At 46.7% G+C, this 26,710-nt stretch overlaps 1 protein-coding gene across 2 annotated transcripts in view; it reads right to left on the bottom strand.

Moving 5' to 3' along the window:
- The window catches only part of VPS50 (VPS50 subunit of EARP/GARPII complex), a 2,190,829-nt gene that overhangs the window by 1,978,599 nt on the left and 185,520 nt on the right, over positions 1 to 26,710 (bottom strand). For both annotated transcript variants that reach the window (XM_069648466.1, XM_069648467.1), the window contains one exon: positions 24,875 to 24,997. In XM_069648466.1, the coding sequence (XP_069504567.1) occupies positions 24,875 to 24,997 (123 nt within the window). The remainder of the gene's footprint in view (positions 1 to 24,874; positions 24,998 to 26,710) is intronic.

The raw sequence follows: 26,710 nt of genomic DNA, 5'->3' as shown, positions 1-26,710 counted from the left end.
GCTGAATGTTTCAGTTCTAGTTTATGCAGATCTTCACAGTCTTTAATAGCTTTCCTAATGACCTACAGAACCCCAAATTCCATAGCCACAGCAATACCTCTCATGCATACCTTAAATGCCTGCAATAATGAACCAATAGACTCCCTTGTGCCCGTATTAGTGCCAAAAATAACTCCATGCTTTCATGTATGTTAGCTGCAAACACAATATCTGTAGTGCTTTGGGTTTAAATCTCCAACACCAATATTGTGTCAGGTAGTTCTCAAATCACAGGGTCAGTAGGACTGACGAGTGTTGAGAGTAAGTTGTAGGTAATATCTGGAATGAAGTCACTCAGGTAATAAGGGTATTGGAAATCAACCACAGATCAATCCTAGAAAATATCTCATAGGCTGAAGAGTAAAATGTGCAATTTTGTGTATTCAGAGTAGTGTATGCCACGCGTCCATGATCGACAGCTTCTGCATTACATCCAATATCATGGAGGCTGCTTTAAACAGTCCTCTAGGCCTAGACCCAGTGCGGCCCATTCCCACATCAAAAATGATATTGAAGTTTCCCCTCCATGGGGTCCAGCAGTAGGTCTCACATATCTCAAGCACCTCTGTATAAAATTACAGGTCATCAATATTGGGCCCGCACGTGGTTACTAATAAAAGCTCCTGCCATATACTATTACAGAGAGTCCCAGTAGATCTATATGTGTCTTTCTGTGTTGGAACATCAAATATTTGTGAATAATAGTGAACACCCAGCTAGCTTAAGAGGAGTAGGATGTGTAGTATCTCCCTTTACCCAAGTTGTTGCAAAATCGTTCACTAAGTTTGTCTAACGCGTGGGTTTCTTGTAGGAATAGTAGGTTTGACCCATGTCGATCAGCATGTGAAAGTAATTTACACCTTTACAAGGGGTTCCTCAACCCATGGATAGTCCAACTCATGCATATAACTTCAGCCATCTGTCATTGCTGTTCAGAAATTCAAGTAGCATGCCAGAAAACATCACAAGTAGTAGCATTGCATTGTAATTAGATTCCTGTACGCTCTCCTAGAACTCAAACGCATAGCCAAGCATGATTTTTTTACAATGTTAACCCCCACAAACATAGCACCCCTACCGTCACCACCCTACACACGGTAGTGTAATCCCCAACACAAAACATCCCAACAAATCAGCAACTTTGCTATAGGTGTAGATTGCTGCTAGACTATACCCTAAAAACCTTAAGACACCATAAAATAGCCAATATTAAACAAGCATGAGGAGCCTATGTGTCCTATTGCAACCAGAGTTACAAACATAAGGAATAATGTTACATATTTTATCAAAATACCAGCAGAATGATATAAGAAGCATTGAAGAAAAACAACACGGTCCCAGCATTGGGCGAATCAGGCGGGAGTGTGATTGCGTGGGTCAGGGGATGCAATGTTGGATTCGATGAAAGAAACTGGCATTGTGAAAAAGTATGCCTTGTTGTGAAATTCAAACCTTAGTTGCGCTGGATTAAGCATAGAGTTCTTCAGTCCTCTGTCCAAGAGCATCTTTTTGACTCCAAGGAAAGTGTTCGGGTCCTGCTGCACAGCCACAGAAAAATCCAGATATATGTGAACTCTGTTAGATCCAGGTCTGAGATCTTGTTTCTCTCTAGGAATAATGGGCAGTGTAAAAACACCAGGTTTTGGTTGGGGCGCAAGTGATCTGTACCCCCACTCCACCACAAAGCTGGGAAACAGCTGAGGGTCCCCCAGAATGATTTCCTCAACAACAATGTGCATATTGCCTTTTGGGAGGTCCTCAAGGATTCCAGGTCATCACATTTCCGCGCATATCTATGGACTTGCTACTTGAGGGCAGAAAATTCAGTCTGAAGAGTGGACATCTCATCTTCCATCACTCCCACATGTACCTCGGCTACCGTGATCCTCCTGTTAGTTTTCTCCATTTTTGCAGCGAGAGAATTTATTTTAGCCGTGATGTCGACCAAATTCACATTAACAGCAGAAAAGCCCTCCTGTATACAAGCCTTTACTTTGTGTAGCGCTTACTTGTCGTCAGGGGGAGGTGGAGGGTCTGCACTAGCCAGGCATCTTGCTAGGTGTTTTTGGTGTAGACTTGGTGAATCCCTTTGGTCATTAAATCTCAGTGAAGAAATGGACCACAGTGAGGTTCCACGTGTAAAAAGCGACTCCTTGAACGTGGCTTTGCTTCTTACGTGGGTAATTAGGGTATCACCATAACATAGTATGCTTCAGGGCAATCACAGTGGTAGCAGGGACCACCCAATATGGATTTCTCTTTTTTATTTGTATTTAGTACACATGCACGTTTACAAACATGTAAAAGAAGGTATGTGGAACTTTGATAGCAGGGCACTGCCACCCATGACCGGTATGGGATGCATAAGGGCAAGGTGCCTCCCACAGAGTTCAAATCACTATAGGGTGCAAGCTGTACACCTGCCAACCCAGGCTGAAGCATGGCCCCACCACAAAGCGCACCTCGCACCGATGCAGACCAGCACTGGCACCAGGGATCGGCACCAGGCCCACTCCACGGGACACAGCAGACAGGAGGCCACACAGGGAACACAAACCCCCAGCAGGAGCACTGGTCTGTCCTCACCTGGAGCAAGGTAGCCCAGGGCAGCTGGCACCCACACCTAGCCACCCGGCAAAAGGACGACTGGCTGTGTCAGCTGCCTGCCACCACATCTTGCAGGACATTGGTAGCTCTCCCCAGGCCGCCGGCTCCAAAGTCGACGCCGAGCTCAGTGGAGACAGTTTCTGGAGGGTCAGACATTACTCCGCTCCCAACAGTGTTCGTTCGTTACCGGCGCAATGGCATTTGGGTTGCCAAAAAGGCTGCAGACAGCAGTGAATGTTCTTGAGGCATTGAGCTCTAGCAGGAAGCAGCCATCCTGTTCGCCATACAACAGCGCGCCCTCCTACCCCCAGCAGAGGGTTTTAAAGTCAATCCTCTGCCTGACAGTTAACTATCTTGCTTCTGAAGAGAGACCAAGCTTGCAAGAGAAGAAGCGGGCTAGGTATTCTTACTCTGGATTGGTTACAAATAGTGAGCTCGGCAATCAACTCCTAATAATGTGCTTGAGAGACAAGAAGCATGCATGGTGCTATATCTTTGAAACAGTTTTTTGTTGGACTATAAAGAAGCATGATCGGTTTTATATCCTTGAGACTATAGTAGATTAGAGATTCTGAGGGAGAGCAGTATCCTTATTGAATAGGAGACCCATGATGGCACTATTTGTTTAATTGTTCCAGCCAGGAACACCCCCTTTATTTTTACAAACAAAACCTGAAAAACTATATGGCAATCATCCCAGCACCATCTTGGCAAAGATAATGAAAACTTTCAAATGGACTTCTATGGTATGTGTTCTGTTGAATGTGACACACAAACCTCAGTGCATGATGATTTTAATAAACATCTGGCCTTTATTAAGTCCACTGTCAACCTCCTTGGAAATTTTCATAAAGGTTGAAGCTGAATTTAGTTTACTATACAGAATGACCAGTCTGTACCATTTCGTTTTGGAAGCATTTACCTGGGATACCAGATTACATGCTGTACTCCTGATATCAATATTGTACCATCAAATATCCAGGCACATCGGAAATTGGTTCTGCACAGGCACGACTAAAGCAGCACGTTGATTTTAGGAAACAATTAAACTGCATGCTCAGCCGATCACCTTCAACAACCAACCTGTTGGAAGGCAGCTGAACGTGCACACATTGTGCATGCATCACTGAAACTGTTGCAAGCATTCAATGTGATTGTCCAAACAGCTGCCATCACAGCTGTGCAGATCTCTGCATGGTGACACTGGTCACCACACCATGTTTGAATAATATGGCAGCTTCTAGGTGGGCAGGCAAACTTGGAACATAAACACTCTGATATTGCCTTCCAGCCTCACATGGGAAACATGCACCTGGGAACAGGTTTAAAAGAAAAAACATACAATATGAATAATCCCTCTTCCTCACCAAAACCACGAAGAGGTCAGAAGGTTCCACCAGCTACTGCAAACACTAGGTGAATGCAATCTAATCCTAGGCCTACAACCACCCCCTATTAACTACAAAACTCATTGGCAGCAGACTGCCTGTTGCAGCAATTGTGCAGCTTTTCTTGGCACTGGATGCAAAGAAAGAATAGGATGCAATAAGGTACAATACATATTTTATCATTACACACTTCATGTCAAGACCAGATTTGCAGAAAACTGAAAAAAACTCTCTTTCTCTGTCTCTCTCCCTCTATCTCTCTCTCTCTCAATTTTGACTAAGCTTTCTTACTAATGTCTGGATACAAACAAGTACACTTTATTCCTCTCTTGTTTACATGACATACATTCAACTGTTGAGCTTGTATTTCCAACTCTGCCTAAAAGTGTTCTGCCCTCTTTTTTAGCCATTGTCCAGGTGGAAGTGGGAGCATGGGAGCCTTGCTTGCCCGCGAGACACCCCAGGTCCCTGGCCAGTTCCAATTTCCATCCCCCATTGCCCTAAACCCTTCCAAAATCACTAAATCTGGTCATGACAGTTGGTGCACGCCTTCACAGTTGCTTACCAAAATGAAAGTGCATCTACGCACACAGACAGCAAGCTACCATGCGTTGCAGTTCCTCAAATATCACTAGTGAGGTCCAGACTTTTGGCAGCTCTCTACATAGTGAATGAAAGCAATGCAGTTTAGATACTTGTTTATTGTTCTTCTAGTGATAAATCCCAAAACACGGACTAGTCAGCTCTGCCCCACTACTTTAACATGTCATATTTGCATTTACAAACCCACTATCATTATAAACCTGACTAGGAAAGATAAGAAATATTGCACAGGGTGCCCACAGCTCTAGCAAGGGCTGCTACACACTTTAGACTTGTTTTGGCGTGGACCTGATCTGTCGGATGGCTACTTTTAGAGTAGAATTTCATGACAGTCAGGTGATCATCGGCTGACAAAGCAGTCAGACTGCACTGACCTTCCTAGTCTGTTTTGACTAGCGCCTTCTGTTCTTCATCATCGTCCTTCCTCCTCTCTCCCTGTTCCTCTTCCCCCTCCTCCATGTTGTCTAACGCCCCTGTACTCCTCCTCAGGAAACCTTCAAAGGCAGAGACCTGCTTCATCTTGCCACGCTTAATGCTTGCTCTGCTATCAAACACTCTGCTGACATCTGCCTTCTCCATCAGGACTTTGACCGCGATAGCCTCGCTCTTACCGAGACGTGGTTCAATGCCAGCTCAGTCACTGCTTTTGACCCCCTTCTTCCGGATGGCTACAAGATCATCTTTAAGCCTCTTAAAACATATTTTTGTCTCCGCCCCACTCACCACTCCGCTCACCTGGTCAGACCGCTCCCTCCTCTACTGCCACCTGGGCCCTCTCAACCCTCTGACCGCACCTCCCCCAGCCCTGCCAACCTCGTTCACGGTCATCCGCCCGATGAAACAAATGTGAGTTGCTGCCTTTGCATCCACCTTCATCTCACCCTCTCCTCCCACTGTAGACTCTACCTCCGACTCTGCTCTCAGCAACCTCCATCATGTCATCTCTAACACTCTCGACATTCTTGCTCGAATCATGTGGATCCACCTGAAACACGCCGCCAAGCGCAACACTTGGTACGACTCAGATCTAGCAGACCTGAAGTGCAAGTGCAGAGGTGCAGACCACAGGCTCATCCTCTTGACAAACTGGCCTATCGTCTTCTCCAAAAGCAATATTTGTCTCACCATTTGTTCAAAGAAGAAGGTCCACAGCCAGGCCCGTGTCTCTGGAGCAACCAACAACACAGCTGAATCTGCAAGGAACTAGCCAATCCTTCTGCAGTTTCCACCTCCCCTCTTCCCTCTCAGGCCCTCTGCACCGCACAGGCCAACCACTTCAAGGCAAAAACTCAGGACATCCGGAGCACTCCTACTTCCTCCCTTTCTCTCCCCCCTTCCCCCATCCCCCCGGCCTCCCAACCTCCCTCAGCCTTTCTCTCCTCCATCTCTCCTATCTCATCGGACAATGTTACTAGGGTTGTCTGTCTATGAAGGTCTTCTCCTAACAGGTCTCCCCCTGCACTTCTCCTCTCCTACCTCTATCTCCACCTGTAGCATTCCCCAGGGCTCCAACCACTCACCCAGGCTCTTTAACGTCTATCTCGCTCTGCTTGCTCACCTTATCTCCACTTTCTCCCCCCACTTCCAGTGTTATGCAGATGACACCCACGTCTTCTTCAAACATCCCTGTGATACTATCCCTACTTCCTCTACCATTCCCGACTGCCTATCTGCTATTCAGTCCTGGAGTGCCTCCAGTTATCTCTGCCTCAATGCCAGCAAGACTGATATACTTCCATACTGTGACTCTCACACCCTCTTTCCTCCCTTCACTCTGGCCACTCTTTATTGGCTCCCGCACCCCTTCTCCTACATCTGAAGCCAGAAACTTTGGAGTCATTTTCGACTCCTCTCTCCTTTCTCCCTCACATCTTGGACCTTGCCAAGAAGGCCACTTTCAATTCCACCTCCTCAGAGGTATCCTTCCTTTCCTCACTTTTCCCAAGAAGCTCAATGCTTCTAGAGCTCTGGTACTCTCTAGGTTAGACTGCTGCAACAGCCTCTTCCAACTTGTCCAGAAAAGGGCTACAAGACTTATCCTTGGCCTCAAGCCCAGGGACTGTATCTCTCCAGCCCTAAAAACCCTCCACTGGCTCCCGGTCGTTGCAAGGATCAAATACAAATCCCTCTGCATCATCCATAAGGCTGTTTGGGGTCAAGGACCAATCTATCTACAACTTGCTCCCACCAAATCCTTTCCTTCCAAATCTTTACGGGTCCTCTGGCTCCAACTTTCTGCATGTCAGGCGCTTTTCTAAACAGCAAGCTGGTGGCCGATCTATCTCCTCGGCTGCTCCCTCCTCCCTCCCCGTTCTTCTCCCTCTTGAGCCAGATCTCCTCAAATTACAGAAGCTCCTCAAGACTTTCCTCTTCACCTCATCCTCCCCCCTCTCACTCCCTTACTAATACCCCACAGTCGCTGCGATTGGTGGCCTGGGACCTTACGTGTTCTTCGGGGTACCAGCCTTCTAACCAATCACCCTCAGCCTTCCACCCCATATCACCACTTGCCTTTGGCCAGGCACTGGCTTATGTTCTCACAGGCTTGCACTTATTATCAGCAGTTGATCAGCTTGTACCAGGCCATCTTTGCCAGGCACTTATTGTTGCACATAACTGCTGACTCCTTGGCACTTCCCTCTGTGGTACTCCAAACTCTTACCCCCTCCCTTCCCTGTCCCTTCTCCCTCTCCCTCTCTCTCTCTCTCTCTCTCTCTCTCTGCACTTGCACGTTCTGAATGCTCACAAGGCATAGTAGGAGCGTCCCTTTCCTCTTCATCAGTTTATTATATTTGTCTTTGTTCCCATGTTCCCTCCCCTTTGCCTTGTGGAACACAATTTCTTGATGTACAAGAGCCTTACAAATGCACAATAAATAAAATAAGTACCAGGACCAAGTCACAGAGAAAGAGGCAAGTGTGAGGGAAACTGGTTTCTGAGATTCTAAAAACCAGAGGGACTTTCAAGTGACAGAAATGTTTGATGGTTAATCTAAAAAGGAGGCGTCAATCTCTCTCCCACCACTCTTTACCCAGGAACTGGGGATGCCAAGAGAGGATACATGAGAGCTCTAGCCTACCACGAGATCATTCAACAAACTTCGGTCAGCTTAATGAATAGTTGGCAGACCAGGCAATTTCAATGCTAGAGCCTCGAGGTTAAGAAATCAGACATACTGATAAGAAAGCAAGACTGATTCCTTTCACATGGGTGCTGTAAAGATCAGATCTATGTCCATTTTTATTATGGTTTTGGGCATGAGAAACAATGATCTAGGAAAGAGGGACAAAGCACAGGAACTGTTGGGTGGGGATTGATAGAAGGCCTTGGTGGTTATAGTCTGTCCAATTCATCTATTTCGGTTGTACATATTCACCAGCTCAACAGGCCTTGCTTAATACTCACAGTATTCTTCAAAATACTGTCAGTTACTTTCCTACCCTCTTCAAATGATGTTAAGTAGTTGGGACTTGATGGGCTCCGAGACGCCAGTCAGGTTATTTTTGAGCAACCCCCACTGAACATCGAATAGCGTGTGTGATGAATCAGAAGTAATCATCTCAAAAACCCTGACATGGACTCCCTCCCATCTGTCCAGAGAAAGGCAGCCGCTGCCTGATCTTGACCCTGGGGGTGGTGTTATGCGGGAGGATCACGTGGGAGGGAACTCAGGTCAGGAGAAATGGGAGAACCCTCTGAATAATTTCCCTAGGGTTCCTACGGTCCTGATGGCTTACTGTAATACTGATGATGTTGATTTTAAACAACTAATAACATTATGGACTTCATGTTCCATAATGCTCTTAGTACTGAGACGAGGAAGAAGGGCACACAGTTACTAAACCGTAGTGAGCAGTCTAGTTGTTCTAATGACCCACACCTGAACAGGACCTGTAAATATTTAAAGGCCTGTTGGTGCAGGTCAGTAGAAAGCCGTGGAAGAAGAAGCAGGAGGTAGCAGAGGCTGGAGCCGCTGCATTGCCATTTGTTGGATGCTGTGTGAGGAAAGTGGCAGAGGTTGGAGGTCCAGTCCATTGCAAAGGACTTGCAGTGAGAAGAGGTGCGATGACCAGCTGTCACAGAGGTGGGAGAAGCTCTGTGTTCTGCCTTGCACTCGGTGAAACTTTGTCACTGGAGTGCGTATGGAGCAGTGAGTGCTCCACCGATAGCCAGCATGGGCGGAGAAAAGTTACAGCACGGGCGGAAAAAAGTTACGTTTTCCAACGTTTGAACTGTCAAACGTCAGAAAGGCCCAGACTTGGGAAAACGCAGAAAAAGCGAGTTCAATGGAGACGCCAGGACCTACCACTGAGTTGGCCTATTAGAAGTAACCACAGGGCACTCCCAGATAGACCACTGGGCATGCATAGACCTTTTGGATAATTGCCAGAGACAAAAGGGGGAAATAGCTGAGCAACTCAAATGTAATATCCCGAAGGGGAGATATCAAACCAGGGGATATATTATCCTGCATTGTACAACCCAAAAGGGGACAATACACAATCACAGTCAATACCACTTTCCAAAAGAAGGACATTCAATAAAGGTACAGTTTAACCTGCATGCCAAAGTCAAAGAAAGCTGAAAGTAACACCAAGGCAATTTGAATGTAGCAGTCCCAGATGCTCTTTGAAAGAAAGTTGCAACATATATTGCCAGCAGCAAGTAGGTTGTGCAGAAAGAAATCAAAGACAGCAGGAGACATGCCCTGCTTGCAGAAGAAATAAAGGGGGAAGAGAACTGCAACCTGTATTGCCTAGGGCAAATAGATAATGTGAGAATCATTGTCCTTTCGTACAGCATGTGTGTGAAAGATGGTCTCCAATTGTGCTGCAAGTCAAAAGACTTACCCAAGAAGCTGTTGTTGACTCAACTTTCCCCATTAAAGAGTTTGTAGTGGTTAGTCCTGTGTGACTGTGGTAGAAGATTGTGGTGGAATAAAGGTGGCAACTCCACAACTGTTTTATGATGACCATCCTGACTAAAGTATAACTTTTTAAGGAACGGGGGGGGCGGAGTCTAGCAGCCATGTAAAGCGAACGTGTTCACTGGCAGCTCCTGCGGATCCTGACATTGAGAAGCTTCCTGAGCAGAACTGCACTGAGCAAACGCAACATAATTGCAGAAAACAGTAATGGGAAGCAATAAGGCAGCTGGATGGCGAGTGGTGGCTTGCTGAAGGACTGTACAGTGATCATTGCCATGTTGGAAGGGCGCTGCTGAGAACGTTACAAAATGGTGGCGTGGAACAAAGGAGACTTCAGCTGGCCCTGAGGTACTTGGCCCACGAATGCAGTGAGAGAAGCTTCCCAGCTGCAGCAGGCAACCCTGGCGGGTAAGCTATCAGACTGTGGAAGTCGGAGAGCGGAGGCCTGGGTTTGGTTACTGCACGGTGCACCCATCTATACGGCATAAAGACGAAGCTGGGACCGGGGGAGAGCAGCCGGGATGCAGTGGGTGAGCTGCGACATATGCCGTGCTACAGCCATGAGCTGGTAAACGGAGCGGAGAGCTACGGCAGTGCAGATTCACACATGCCCGAGGCCGTCTGAGAGCAGCCGGAAGGCAGACCCATTCTAACGAGCCCAGCAGTGCACTGAAGCAACGCAGCGGGGACGGCACATCGGGGAAGGAGCCCACAGAGGATGCCAGCGGGCCATAGTGTGAGGGGAACGAGCGGTGCAGCACAACGCAGTAACGAGTCGGGATGGCGCGGGGGGGCCCAGAACTTCACTTATATAATCTGGACTGCAAATGGAGGGGCTCCCCCTAGCTGCCTGTGGTACCCTAGTGGTTCATGCCACGAGGGCGGCGTGCCTGAAAGGCAAGTGCTGCAGATTGGGGGAGCTGACCACGGGACTGAGGCTCCATTCACACACGTAGCACGAACGGAGGGCAGCTGCCCACAACCAAACCCAAGGAAACGGGGGAAAGTTGAGGCCAGTGGCCCACAGACTGCAACTAGCACGGGCGAGGTTTTACACCCTGGGGAGGCGAGCCCCCAGAGGCCTGAAGAGATAGGGCAGCAGAGCACAACATACAAAACCTGCGCACTGTTGCAGGCGTCATATGTGCAGGCACTGGGGAGGTGGCAGCGGCAAGAGATGGGCACAAGCAGCCACAAGATTGTAGGCCAGATATGGCAGCATGCCTAAGCAGTGAATATAAGACAGAGACCCTGTTGAGCCAAGCCACAACCTATCAGAACATACCCCTACAGGCTGTGCCCCAAGGTGTGTGCATAGAAGCCACTGCACCCACAATTGCCACTGTGACGGAACAGTGTTCGTGGAACGAGATATGATGGAATAAGTGCAGAGTGTGCTGTACACAGGTGGGGAAAGCAAGTAAAATGGGGCAGACTGCAGAGACCGGCCACTAAATAGCTCACCCACATTGGTGCACCAGTACGGGGAGGATCACCTCGGCAAGCAGAGGTGCTACATGTCCATCCTCAGAGGGGTGCACAGGCGAGTTAATAGCGGGGCAAAGGTGGCGATAAGTGCCACGCCTGGAGACCCCGGCTGGGCATGCTGTCCCTCCTCTGAACAGGCGAGGGCAGAGGTCACCACAGAATCTGTGGTAAACGATAACGACCAAGAGTGGTAAAGTGAAGCAGAAGCAAACCACAATGGAAACCTTTGCGAAAAGCCAACCCAATTGTCAAGAAGAAAGCAAAGAGACTGCAGATAAGGGTTGATTGTCCTCACCAGGAAACATGGCGGAAATAGGGAAGCAGCAGATCCTAGAGGCCATTGCGGCGCTCCAAACGATGCTGGAGGTCAAGATTGACGCAGTGGCTACCGATGTGGAACTGTTGCGGCAGGACGTCCGAGCTATAGCGGACCATACCGGGAAACTGGAGGAACAGGTCAAGAAGAACACAGAAATGAGGGTGCAAATGACGAAAGATATCGACATTCACCCTCCTTCTAACTATTTAAAAGCAAAACCAAATGTTGGCTTCAGGGGTTGGACCATGATGGCAGCACTCTTCAGCCTAGCTACCTCTTGACCCGATGATCTGGGGGGCTCTCCATTCAACCCTGCCCCTACTATTACCTCACCTTAATGTGTAACCTCATCTGTTCCTCCTTTCTAACCTCACTGTTCCATTCACTTGCCTTTACCTATGTAATGTACCTGTCTGTACTATTCTGTGTACTAGTTGAATATTCCTCTGTATTCTTTGTTAATCTAGCCTTCAGCTCAATATGATGCACTGTCTTCTCATCATGTTGTAACTCAAACAAAGGCTGTTTCACCCTGTATTGCTATTTTTATCTGTAAGACATGCACCCAGATGCCCCAGGGTCAGGAGCGAAATACAAATAAAATAAATACAAATACAAATTCTCCAACAGAATGTGGGCTGAGGAGGCAGAAGGTCAGGCACGAAGAAACAACATCAGGATTGTCAGACTGCCAAAAGGAACGGAGTCGTCTGACCCCACCACATACACTGAGAATATGTTGATCCAAGATATAGGGGCAGAGGAACTCACGCAGGAATTTACGATTGAAAGAGCACATCGCTCCCTAATTAGAAAACCGCCACCAGGATCCCCGCCAAGGCCTGTCATTTGCAAAGGTACTGAATTACAAGGACCGAGAAAAGATCCTGGCCTTTTCCAGATCGGGGGGAATGATGCAAAGGGCCTCAGCGAAGGTTTCAGTGTACCCAGATTACACCTTTCAGGTCCAGAAGAGAAGGGCCCAGTACATCATGACCAAGGACAGGGTTAGAAAAGCGGGCTTCAAGTAAGTACATGTTACTGTACCCTGTGGGGCTGAATGTGATGCATAATGGAAAATATCGGCGGAGGCATAGGATTGGAAGGATGCTGCCCAGATACTGGATACGCTGGATCTGAATCAACAAACCTAGACGAGAGGCAGAGAACCGAACACAGAATGCTGCACTGGAATTAGCACTGTGGGAATGATGTGTAGATCCGTGTGTAAACACTTAAGCTACGTAGAGACTAGAATTTATGAGTATGATAGAAGCAATAAGATATGTTAAGTAGGTGACAGGAGCAGTACAGTGGGCGCAGAAGCTCGGTAGAGGGAAAGCCGAGAGCAGACCCACTAACCCCCCACCCATCCCCCAAAACAGTAGTTTCAGGGCCATATTACAGGGCCCGCCCATAGGGCACCAGGAACCTGGTCTAGAGACTGGGCGGAATGGAGCGGAAATGGGGAAGTCCCTGCAGGCTCAGCGTAGCGGGACAAGTTGTGTTTGAGGTTGGTTTGGAGTGGGGTTGGGGTGAGGGACGGAAATGGGGAGCCTGAAACACATGATACAAAGCTGCATCAAACTCCTACTAAGGCGGGCAACAATCTGGTGGCCTCCTTGAACCCCTAGACGTAATAGCTTAATGGTGGAGAATGTTAAGATCATGACATAGAATGTCCGGGGGCTTAATAACTTAATACACATTTTCCTCAAATTGTTCCTTCTTTTGCAAGAATATTGTGACTGCTTTTGGCTTCAAAACTGTTTTTGCCTTCAAAAACCTTTTTTGTAACCCTAAACAAAATATACACATTTTTGTGTTTTACAAAATTAGCTTTTGGTCTATTATTATTACCTACAAACAGAATTAATCATTTTGAGTTTACAGTAGTTGGTTTAGCCAACACACAACAGTGTGCAGGGGACGGGAGAGTTCAACGCTTGAGCCTTCTCTTTCTTGTGTTGCAGACCTATGGAGATACGTTGGTGCCAATGATGGCCAAGATGTTCAACGAGGCATATGCCGACCAAATACTCCCTGACAACTTGCACGAGGCCTTAAAAGTGTAACTATTAAAACAGGATAAGGTAAGCACGAACTACGGATCCTATGGGCCACGGTCGTTTCTAAACCAAAACAGTAAGATACTTATGGCGATCCTGGCATATGACATGCATTACTTACAATAAAAAACTTTCTGATGGTTGTATCTGCTTAGATTCACATGCTGTGCATAGTCTGACATCCAGTGGTCACTGCAGAGTATTGCATTTTGTTTTTCGAAAGTCGAAAAGGGGACGTCGACATAGGCGTTTCTGTAATACTATCCCTATAGTGACATGTAGTGTACCCAAAATCCCTCAAGCGTCGAGGTCCCTCTGTTTGTATTTTTCTGCCATGAGGGAGCCTTATGACTGACGTGAGTGAGTACAGAAAAGAGAGAAAGTAATAAGACGTCTATGTTCCTTCCATCCGAGCATGGAGGAAGGGTGGGCGCACGTGAATCTAAGCAGATACAACCATCAGAAATGCTTTTACGGTAAGTAATGCATGTCTTCTGATGTTTGTTAATCTGCTTAGAATCACATGCTGTGCATAGACTAGCGAGCAGTACCCGGAGTTGGAGGTGCGTTGTGAGAAGGAACAGTAGAGAAAAGATGTCTTAGTACTGCTTGTCCCACCTGGGAATCAGATCTAGAATGGACATCTAGACAATAGTGTTTTGTAAAGGTGTGTACAGAACTCCAGGTTGCCGCCTTGCAAATGGACTCAAGGGGAACATTTGCAATGAATGCTATGGATGCCCCAGTGCCTCGAGAAGAGGGAGTTCTAGGCTTGAAGGGTAGTTCTCTCTTAGCAAGAGTTTAACAGACAGTGATGCACTGGACAATCCATCTAGAAATAGTGGATTTGGAGACTGCATCTCCTTCTCTTCCTGCCGCCACTGACACAAAGAACTGATTAGTCTTTCTTAGTGGTCGAGTTCTTTCCATATAAAACATGACCGCCCTGCGCACATCCAGTGCGTGCAGGCTTTTTTCTCACAAGTTTGATGGGTTTTGAAAGACCGTTGGTAGTTCTATAGACTGGTTGACATGAAACTTTGAAATTAATTTTGGTGCAAACCTAGGGTGTGTGCATAGAACCACCCTATCTTTGGGAACTGTTACAAAGGGATCTAAGATAGAGAGCGCTTGTAGTTCACTCCCTCTCCTAATGGAGGTGATAGCTATTAAGAAAGCAGTCTTAAGAGTGAGATCCTTAAGGGTCGCTTTATGCATGGGCTCGAAGGGAGAGCCCATCAGCCTGGTTAAAACAATGTTCAGGTCCCATCCGGGAGCTGGGTTGGATATAGGAGGGTGAATTCTTTTCACTCCCTCCATGAAGGCTGTAATAACTGGAACCTTCCACCATGACACCTTATGTTGAGACGTAGTCTAGGCGGAGAGTGCAGCAAGTTGAACTTTAATAGAATTAAAGACTAACCCTGAGTCTAGCAAGTGAGTCAGGTATAGAACAACATGTGTGGGAGAGCAGTCAACAGGGTTGATGCTCTTTGAGTTACACCAGATGACAAACCGTTTCCACTTACTAGAGTAGGAGTAATGAGTGTTCGGTTTCCTTGCTTCTCTGAGAATGTCATGCATCTTTGAGAGAGTTGCAAGTGTCCAAATTCTATGACCTCAGGAGCCAGGATGCCAAGTTGAGGGTCTGTGGGCATGGGTGCAACGTTTGGCCCCTGTCCTGAGACAACATGTTGTATGGGCAGGGTAGTTTCACTGGAGGAGACAGTGACATCTCCATCAGTTGAGAAGGGGAGTCGGGGGCGGGGGGAAAGCGTAGCCAAATTTCCCTGACCATGTTATCCATAGACCGTTCCCCTTGGAGCGGTTCTGGGGATACCTGGAGGCGTAATCTTGGCATTGGGTGTTCTCCAGAGTTGCGAACAGGTCGATCTCTGGGAAGCCCCATTCTGCGAAAACGTTGGAGATGATGTCTTTGTGTAATCGCCATTCGTACTCTGCTGGTAGAGGGAAGTCTCTGCTGAGTCCGTCTGCCAGATGATTGAGCTCCCCTGGTACATGTTGAGACAATAGGAACATGTTGTGTTTGAGAGCCCACTTCCAGATGTTCTGGGACAGCTTGGACAGTCCTGGCGAGTGAGTGCCCCCTTGCTTGTTCAGGTAGTACATGGCCGTGGTGCTGACCGTGAGGATCAGCACTATCTTTCCTTGTAGGTGTGTCTGGAAAGCCTTCAGTGCTTTGAAGACCACCAACAATTCCAGCAGGTTTATGTGTTTGGATGCCACGCTTGGAGTCCAAACTCTGTGTGCAGTCTGATGGGATAGGTGAGCCCCCTATCCTGTGAGGGATGCATCTGTGGTTAGAGTGGCGTCCACTGTGGGGGTGGCAAAGGATTTTCCCAACACAAGGTTTTCCCTCGACCACCACCGCAGCGAGTGAACCAAGGCTTGCGAGACAACCACTAGATCGTCCCATTGTCCGCTGGCCTGACACCACTGGCTGTTGAGCCACTCTTGCATTGGGCGCATGCGTAGTCGCTCGTGAGGAACCAAGTAAATACATGACGCCATCATTCCTAGCAGCCGCATGGCTTTGCGTAACATCACCTCTCGACCGGCTACATATTGAGGGATCTGAAACAGTATGTTTTGGACCCTCTCATTGGAGGGGAAGATGAGGCCGTCCTTTGTTCGAATTAGAGCCCCTAGGAATTGCTTGACTTGGCTGGGGTCTAGGCTGGACTTCTTCTCGTTGATGGAGAAGCCCAGGTGGAACAAGAGGTCTACAGTCTTTTGGTTATTTGAGAAACATGTTTCGTAAGAATCCCCTGTTATGAGCCAGTCGTCGAGGTAAGGATAGACCGGAATGGAAGACCTGCGCAGGTGTGCCGCTGCCACTGCCAGTACCTTCGTGAATCCCCTCGGCGCTGAAGCTATGCCGAAGGGTAGCACTTTGAACTGATAGTGTTTGCCTTCTAGCATTAACCTGAGGTATTTCCTGTGCGCTGGCAACATTGAAATATGAAAGTATGCATCTTTCATGTCCAGTGGTGCCATGTAATCCCCCTGGGAGAGCAGGGGGATTACCTCCTGCAAAGTCACCATACAACATTTTTGAGGTTTTACAAATTTGTTCGCTGGGCGTGGATCTAATACATGGTGCATGGTTAGATCCTTTTTGGGTACAAGGAAGTACACTGAATAAATACCCTCCTTTACCCGTGATAGAGGCGCAACCTCTATGGCTCCTTTTTCCAGCATCAATTCGACTTCCTGAAGAAGGATGGAGAGGTGTTCTGGAGATAGACATCTTCCCCTTGGGGTTCTGAATGTTGGGGACCGACTGAATTCGATGCAGTAACCGTGGGCTATTGTTGACAGTACCCAACTGTCTGTGGTAATTCCCTCCCATGCTTGCAGAAAAGATGTTAACCGCCCCCCGACCGGAGATGCATGGGAGGGGACTTGAACCATCGGGCCATTTGTTGGTGGTAGCCAGGGAGCCTCTGGGAGTGGGGCCACAGCCTCTTCCCTTGCCACGAAGCTGTCCTTTTTGAGCATACTGTCCACTGGTTCCCTGAGGGGAAGACCAGTTGCTGGCTGAGGTGTATTGTTGCTGATTTTGTCGTTGGCCACGAAAAAAGCACCTGTTGACATAGCCTTGCTTATTTGGAGGTCTCGTGATTTGGTCCAGGGTTTCTAATGTCTCGTGTTCCTCCTTGTCTCGTTCATCATCATAAACCGCCTTGCCAAACAAGTTTGAGTCTTCAAGGGGTTTGTTGATGAGGGACGCCTGTGTTTGTGGCTTGAAACCTGAGTTTCTGTGCCAAGCATGTCGCTTAAGAAGTACACCTTGGACTAGGGAACGGCCAGCCGTTTCTGAAGCATCTAAGGTGTTTTTGATGATGCTTTGGTTTACCTGAGTACCTTCTGTCACAGTGGATAATAAGTGGGTTTGCGAGCCAAAAGAGTTGTGTTGTTGGCAATCCGCGTGGCAAAAGCTGCCGAGGATGTAATCCTCTTCCCTAAGGCATAAAGCTTCTTCCCCTCTTTGTCCGGGGGTGCTTCGCTAGTAGATAGCGGAACCCCCACCCTTTTCCTCGTGGTGGTTACTACCAGGGAATCAGGTATGGAATGCCCCCTAATATACAAGGGATCAGAAGGTGAGTGGCTAAAAAGCTTCTCAATTCTTGGATTAACACCTCTGACTAATGCAGGTGTGGATAAAGAGGGAACGAGGCGTCTCTCGATTGAGGCGAGGAGAGGTCCTGCTTGGCTCGCAGGTGGCTTTTCCTTGATTATTTTTTCAACAAAGTCTACATCTGGGGTATTTTCCCCCGTATCAATTTGGAAACGTGCTGCTGTCTTGCGTAGTATTGCATTAAATGTGGGCTGATCGTCCACAGGTGAAGGATCTCTGACCATTGTGGTGGAGGGGAGGACAGGTCTAAAACATCAGGGTCTGTAGAAGCCCCTGGAGATTGCCAGGGCTGTGGTTCACAAATGTCTGGGTCTTCATCAAAGTCCCCTATAGGCTCTTGTAAATCCTCAGTATTTAGGAATTCTTCTTCTTCCTGAAAATGAGGATCCTCTTCAGGGAGGTCATATGTATCTATTTGTTCCTCAAGTGGGTCAAAAAGTCTTGAGAATTTAGATCTGGGGTCTTCAGGGAGTACCTCCCTTGGCCTTTTAGGTGGAATGTGTTCAGAAGTGGACACAAACCTATCTAGCCTGTCCATACATGATTCAAATCTTTCCCTAGTCCATTGGGATAGCCCTGAACGGTCTAGTGGTGGAAAGGGTTGTTCCTCCACCTCTAGGCGTCGAGATCTCTCCCATAGCGTGGAGGATATACCCCCGTCGCCTTCTGAGAAACCTTCTCTTGGGCCCGATGATGGGGATGTTTTCCCTTTGACATGGGGGGGGAAGTTCCGGCGTACCCTCTGTAGATTTCAGCATCTCCCTGACTTTAAGAGGGTTTCGGCGACTCCTTCACCACCTGTCTCTGTGAGTCTTTGGAGACTAAACTAGCTAAGCTTTCGAAGACTAGCTTCTCAGTAATCTCAGTTGAGGGCTGGTCGCTAGCTATGCTTTCAACGACTAGCTTCTCTGTTGAGGGATGGTTGTGGGTAGTTTTTGGCGGTGCCGGAACCTTTCCATCGACGGACGTCCTCTTCCGAGGCGTTTCGACTGATGTTTTGGTGGTAGCGCCCTTAATTGAAGATGGCCCAGTCGCTAGGCACGCATGCGGCTGCGGGGGGGCTGCCGGCCTTTGCGGTCGGTGGAGGCTGCTGGTTTCGGCATCTCCGTTGGCGCTGAGGCCTTCTTCGATTTACTCGACGAATAGCCATGGATTGTGTGTTTAGTGACTCTTTCGTGTGCGCCAACGTCGCCGGGGTGTACATCCCCATAAGTAGTGCCAGAGTCGAGCTTTTCGGGGCCGGGGACAGACGCGGTGGAGTGAGAGCGATCCAATGATAGGTCAGCAACCTCCGTTCCAGAGGTAGCGTTATCACTATCCCCATCCCCATCGTCACACTCGGCGGCCGCGGGTGAGGAATCAGCCTTCTACATGCCGTAGGCTGCCCACCTTGTGACCCTGCGTTCCTTCTTTTTCTCCTCCTTTTTGGACAAAGGAGTTAACAGGCGGCGTACCCAGCCTCGTTGTGGTCGAGGGGTAAGCAACGGTTGCACCGCTTATGCTTATCCTTCCACGGAAATTTGCTGTTACGTGAGCAAAATCTAAAAGGAGTCCTCTCCATAGCTGAGGATGTAACCAGTGATAACGACCCAGAAGGAAAGGGGGGAGACAAGGAAAGGCATTCTAGAAGAAAACAAAAATGTCCACCCAACCACCACTCTCCCTACTGTGTAGGCCGGCGAGGCCGGGCCACGTGTTCGGTAGCGCCGATAGGAACACCTCCATCAAAACCGCCGCCGTCGAAGATCTTGACTCGGCGGGAAAGTTGGATGGCCGTCGAAAGAGGGCTGGAGGTGGTATAAGTTAATAATAACTGAAAAATCGACCAAGGGTCGAATAAATGGGAAATGGCAATTTCTCTTACGAGCTCCGCATAAGGCGACCAGATTCTGGGTGGAAAAAAACAATGTGAGGGATCACGACGCGCGAGGGATTTTGGGTACGCTACACGTCACTATAGGGATAGTATTACAGACACGCCTATGTCGGCGTCCCTTTTTCGACTTTCGAAAAACAAAATGCAATACTCCGCAGTGACCACTGGATGTCGGACTATGCACAGCATGTGATTCTAAGTAGATTAACAAACATCAGAAAGGCTTCTCTGAGTAATACATGTGTTGATACACTCAGACCAGGCAGGCTATGTACCGGGAAGGAACATTACAGAGAACCTTCGGAGATTGCACCAAGTGATCTACAGCACCGAAGACCACACGGAGGAGTGCGTGGTTGCCTCACTGGACGCAAAGAAAGCATTTGACTCGGTACATTGGGATTGATTGCACGCCACAATTACAAAGATGGGGATAGGACCGCAGTTTATGAAATGTGTAAAATTGATATATACCTAACCAATGGCTAGAGTGCGAACCAGCAGCATATATTCAGACATGTGGCAATTATAAAGGGGCACAAGACAAGGCGGCCCACTTTCCCCAATGCTATATATCATAGTGGCGGAGCCCATAGCGGCACATTCGAGGCAGGAATATGGCGATAAGGGCATAGAAACGTGAGGAGTGAAGTACGTAGTGTCTATGTATGCAGATGACATGTTGCTGTATATGAGCAACCCAGAAGTGAACCTACCATACATTCTGGAGAGGTTAGATAATTCTAGTGCATTGACAGGGATTAAGATAAACAGGAGTAAGTCATGCTTATTCCCGCTAGCTGGGATGGCGGGGGTGGAGGAAAAGGATTTGCCGATCCTCCGGCTACTGTGGAGTGTGAGCTCCTTCAGATACTTGGGGATCAACATTAACCGAGACCCTGCACAGGCACACAAGTTCAATACAGTAAGGGCTAAAAATGGGCTGCCGAAATCCATGGAGTTTTGGAGTAAGCTACCCTTGTCTGTGATGGGCAGGGCGGCACTACTGAAAATGGTGGCGCTCCCCGAGACTCATGCAGTGTTTCGGGAATGTCCCATATAACATCAAGGCAATTTTTCCCAGACTTGGAAAAGTTATGCAGGGCCGTTCCTGTGGCAGGAGGGAGGAATAGTGTGGCTCTGGGCACAGTGCAAAGGCTGTATGTACAGGGGGCGGGGGGTTAAACATACCAAATTTCGAGCTATATTTCCTGGCATGCCAGCTGCAGCATGTGGTACAGTGGAGGGCAGAAGACCCCATGACAGAAACGGCACTATTGCAGCCAGCTATTAGGGGGAGATACCCAAGGGACCTACTGTGGATCCCCCCCAGGGTACCCCTATTTGATAGAGCTGGGCATGTGAATTTGGAAAAGGGCTTGCAGAATCATGGGACTGGAGGATCCCCTTCCCGCGCAAGCGCTGATCACAGCAATTATGGAGGATAAACCAGTCAGCAGAGGAATGGTGAGAACAAGATGGGGGGAGTGTGGGGTGGCTACAGTGGGAGACCTGCAGAATGAGAAAGGGTTGATGACCTTTGCACAGTTACGGGACGCCACGGGTATACACGGAAGCCAGTTTCTGCTGCATACCACAGTGGTGAAGGTGCTACGATAGAGATGGCCACGTAGCAATGAGGAGACCATAGGGAGCGAAGATATTGAAACACTGCTAGCGATGGCAGAAGGAGAGGTGGAAAGATGCTAAAGGGCCGAACGCAGTTGGTTGGTGGAGGGTGCTGGGAAAGTGGATTGCTGCAGAAACTGGGGCATGGGAAAGGGGGCACTGAATGAGCAGAGACTCGAACTGGGAATGGATATTCAGCGATGGATACCGTTGACTGTAACTTTATTTGCATGCGATGAGGAAGGAGAGGCAATACAGACCGCGTGAGCTCGATCAGATGCAAATTGATTAAGAATGTATTGCAGGATATGTGAGGTGCAGGGTGAGTTGGGGGGGTTGTAGTAGAGTTAGTGGTATTGTGTAACAGGAAAGTTGCAAAATGAAGCATAACATTGTGTGTGTTGTTACTGTTTGTTGTAGTATGAAAATGCAATAAAAAACATTAAAAAAAGAAAATAACTTTTTAATGAACCCTCCTGATTGCAGTGTTGCTTATGAAGAAGAAAGGCAATGTGATACAAAGTGATTGGTCTTTGAGAAAAGAACTCTTTACATTGCCTTTCCACCTTGATATATGGAGAGAGCGTCTTTTGTAGTTTGCCACACGGAAGGTTGTGAAATCTTGAACAATTGTCTTAAGAGTAAGAAATCTTGATAGTCACTTTGCCAAGTGAAGGACATACTGGATGAAAATAACTGTGTATTGTACTTGAAGTGGAAATTGGCTAGTGAAAAAAACGTTCCTACCACTGAACTTTGGTTTGAAACATCCTGAGCAGATCCAGGGGAAGGGGATCCAACCATGGTCACAAGGATTCCTTTTTTTTTATGGTTGAACGTATATGTTATTTTATGAAGTTGAAACCATGGTATCACTCAACCGCCATGTAATTCCTGTATGAGTTTTGTTGTATGTATTGGTGTAAGAGGCAGACATTTTGTGGACACTAGATAATTTTCCTTTAGTCTTGGTGTGTTAGGTTATAGAAAGTCAGACGTTGGTCTCACCGTTAGTTATTTAATAAATGGCGACTTGTGAGAAAACTCCATCTATGTATCCTTCTCCCATGTCGGACTCCTCACACTTACCAACAGCGTACTGTTATTAGCAATGCGTGCCAAGTAAGCAGCTGAAGCAGTGACCCTTTTTTTTATGGTTGAACGTATACGTTATTTTATGAAGTTGAAACCATGGTATCACTCAACCGCCATGTAATTCCTGTATGAGTTTTGTTGTATGTATTGGTGTAAGAGGCAGACATTTTGTGGACACTAGATAATTTTCCTTTAGTCTTGGTGTGTTAGGTTATAGAAAGTCAGACGTTTGTCTCACCGTTAGTTATTTAATAAATGGCGACTTGTGAGAAAACTCCATCTATGTATCCTTCTCCCATGTCGGACTCCTCACACTTACCAACAGCGTACTGTTATTAGCAATGCGTGCCAAGTAAGCAGCTGAAGCAGTGACCCTTTTGCCTAAAGCAGAACGCTTTTTACATTCCCTGTCTGGGGGGCCTCAGTATTGGAAACTGGCACTCCAGCATGCTTCCTAGTGGGAGTAACTACCAGCGAGTCAGGAGTTACAGGACCATGGATGTATAACGGGTCAGTGGGAGCAGGTTTGAAAATGTTCTCTACACGTGCATTAACTGCCTGTGTGAGGGAAGGTGTAAGAAGGAAAGGGTAAACCTTTTTTTAATAGCTAACCGATTTTTTCTCTTTCAGGATGTCCTCTACATAGTCAGGATCAGAGACAGTATCCTGAGTCTGTATCTGAAAATGCCCTGCTGCCCTTTTCAGTAGATTATTAAAGAGGAGTTGATCGTCGATGGGAGACGAGTCTCTGGGTTGCTCGAGAGGATTGTTGCATCGTCAAAAACGACATGTGTCTCATCCAGAGTATCATGAGAGTTGCTGTCCAAGTCCCCAGATCAGCGTCCCATTGCCAAATATTTTTAGCATCATCCCCTTTATCTGGGATAAAGTATAGATCATCCTAATCATCTTGGGCGTCTGGAAAAATATTTGAGGTGTTTTCAGTGACAACCTGTGGTTGAGAGTGATGAAGTCTGGGACTGTTGGTAGGTGGCTCACTCTCATCTAATTGGGTACTATACCATAAGGAACACAAATGCAGAAACCCTATCCCTAGTTTTTTCAAATGTTTCTTTTCCAAGTACCTGTTCTCTAGGGACTTTGTGAAGGGCAAATACAATTTCCTCTAGATTTACAGATGTTTGTACCCGGCAGGGACTTGGATAAAGTAACAGTAGCCGCAGTATATGTAGAGGAGGTTACTGATGTAGTCACAGGGGACCTAGATGGCTGTGTAGGTGCCTGTAGGTATGGCGTGTTTGTACCCACGTTTGTGTTTGGATGTATGTTTTGACGTCTGTTTCGATGTATTGGTATCAGCGGTCGATGGGTGTTTATGGGCGGCAAATGATTTTTCTTTGGGCTTAGAGCCATGTAGCTATCATGGCTGCGAAGGTTGGCTAGGGGCTGTGTGATTTTGTGAGAGCACATATGTGACCTTTTCGCTAGCGACTTCCCCATAGAGCTTTCGGCACACTTAGTGGGAATGGGGACAGGCACGTGGGAGTCAGCTGACACCACCAGTAAATCTTCGGCCTGCCGTTGGTGCCAACATCTTCCTTGTCTGACTCAACAGCTCAGGTGGGGGAATGGGATTCGGCCTGTATGGCATAGGCCGCCCCATGCTTGGTGCACCTGTAACCGTTGTTACCGGCACTTTTTTCCAGACCAGGTCACTAATAATGAGGGCCATTATCTCAGTTTACATGAATTTAGACATGCATGTAACCCATACATTTCGATGCACTTTATTGCTGTTTCTTTCATATTGTAGTAAGCCAGATTGGTGTTTTATATTGTTGAAAATTGTATATTGTTGTCTATGTCTTTTTTATCATTGATACATGTTCTTATCACTACATTAATACAATTAATTGAATTTTAGTCTAATGAGTCAGGATGTTGAGTAGCCTCTATGCATCTGGATTTTTCCATATGTAATATAGTACAAATAGATTTTGCATGGAAATTAAAAAGGTTATGTTCATGAAGTTTCCTTGCAAGACACCATCATTATGTACTTTTTGTTAAAGATAACCCTGGGTGTCTGCGAGTTACGGGGTACACCCATCCGTTAGTTTTCCTTTTAATATTTTCTCACCACAATGTTCGTGGATTATAGGTGCAGTTGGCGAATCAAACATGGCGTCCATTTAAAAAAATGCAACGCACATCATATTTCTCAAATGATCAATCAACGTCTTTACGCTATGTCTGAAAACGTTATATGGCTTTGTGATTGGTCCAGATAAGTCTGCGGACACCGAATCTGCAAGTGAGGCCATAGATCAAACTGAGATGGCACTCATTTATTTTTGCCTGCTTTTTGGGCATTTAAAAAAAAATGGAATGGACGGATCAGCACCAAATTTGAAAAAGCACGCTTTCGGGACCAGGCCGATGCTCTTCGCACAAGTTTGGTGCAAATCCGTCCAGTGGTTGGGCTGCAGCTGCAAGCAAAATTATTTTCCCATTCAATCATCAAACTTTGCAAATAAATTCAAAGTTGGGTCTATGTTTTTTTGCAAAGTTTTGTGCGTATTCAGAGCACGGCGATAAGTTATAAGCCACCAAAATACTGCTCTTAATTCATCTATCTGTCTCTTTCACTAAATGGACAAGTAATACTAAAGATAAAACCTTCAAAATGAATGTGAAAAATAGGCCCTCACCTCTAGTTCATACTGGACCATATCAAAGGAGTCATTAGAAAAATAAACATCTTCAATACTGTTGACGAGTTCTTGTTCTGCTTGAGGGTCCGAGGGTTGTTCTCGCAGCTCCCGGAGTTCTTCCTTTATTCCAGAAATAAATGTGAAAACAGATTAATGTAGATAGTTCAAAACACGATAGTAGGTACATTTCATTCTCTCAGTTTACCTGCCAGGAATATCGAATCAGAGAACAGAAAATTACTTGCGAAGAAAAAGGTCTACATGCTAGTTTAAATCCTTACATCTGTGCAGTTTTAATTTAGCACATGTACTACACGTCAAATCATGAAACGGCAAACACGCCTGCAACTTCAAAATCAATGTACCTTTCTACCGCTTAGCACCAAATGAACAACATTTTTAATGTTTCCATTCCTTTTTATGTAACAATGAAACCTATATTTTGAGATCTAAGTGCTGGCTTGTGAGCAAAGGATTGAAAGCATCCATCACGGAAAACATTCAGTGAAATCCTGAAACAACACGAGTGACTTAACACACAGAGGAAATCTGCGATGCAAAGAAATGCTAAAGCTGGAAGATGGAACAAAGGAGCTTGGATAATTAGATTCCATGGCAATAGTTACAATGAAAGTGGGAAGCAGACATGACGTCTCCAGGATAAACATATAAAAAAAACTATAGTGGGACTAGTTTTAGGCCGATTGATGGTGCATGCCGCTCCCGGTGTATGAAAGACCGAAGACAGAAAGGACACTTTCATTGCACCCCAGTGATGCAACTGCATTTATATGTACATCACTAACGCACTGATGAACTTGTTAAGGATGCATTGCCTGACGAATGGATTATCTTTTACAGTTCTTTATTTACTATGAGTTTGAACTATGTTATGTTAACCTATTGCCAAGCAGAATGTTTGAAATGCAGTCAATAAACAATTGATTGCATTGCAGAGATTTCATCATTAGAAGCAGCCAGGAAAACAACAGACGTCACACCCCAGCATTCAAGAAACAGCTATGCACTTTCCCAGCAATATTCATTTCCACCGGACGCCCAATAATGTTTCACACTCAAGTGAAAGGTAAAACATGAAGTAATGCTTTCGATTTTGTGAAGTCAAACCGTTCACTTTGACAATGCACCTGAAGCAAGCTGATGCTAAAACGGTTCTTGTTCAAACAAGTTTACAATTGAAATGCTTATCTGTTGGGGAGAATTCTCATTCTATGGCTAATTTCCCGTACCTAGTGAGTCCCTCAGCAGCTTTGCTGGATTTCTGGAGTTTATTTTTTCCACTTGGTAAGAGTGTGAGCTTTCCCCCCACTCTTACCTGTGTTTGCCATGTGTATTTCATCTGTTTTTGTGATTGTGGACTCTGGAGTACACCACCTCAGTAGCCCCACACTTGTGTGTGTTACACAGCAGCTTCAGTGCAGTGTAACACTATATAGTCATCAGTTTTTCCACTCATGTATTCTTTCACTCAGTGCATTCATCTGTTCAACATGCTTCATCAATTCTATTTCATTGACGACATTCGTCTCTTTCCCTCTTCATGCATTATGTGCATTTCAGCAGTTCACATCTCATTACAGTTTCCCTATGATTTATTCTTATTAACCGCTTTACTGTTTTGAAGTACATTACTCGTTTAATTCAGTTTGTCTTTCTAGTTTATATTCGGGGTCACTAGCTGTCAATTTCTTATCTCAGGTAGTTTGTTGGGTTGGTGTCGGTGGGATGCTGATTGTCTGTTTGGGTTAGTTTTGTTACCGTTTGGCTTTTAGGGGAAGAGCCAGGTTTTCACCAGTTTACGGAAAGATGTTA

Source organism: Ambystoma mexicanum, chromosome 2q, assembly GCF_040938575.1.
Source record: "Ambystoma mexicanum isolate Mex_15411 chromosome 2q, UKY_AmexF1_1, whole genome shotgun sequence".
Lineage (NCBI taxonomy): Eukaryota > Metazoa > Chordata > Amphibia > Caudata > Ambystomatidae > Ambystoma > Ambystoma mexicanum.
The sequence above is the reverse complement of the archived record's forward strand: the minus strand, read 5'-3'. Positions and strand labels throughout refer to the sequence as shown.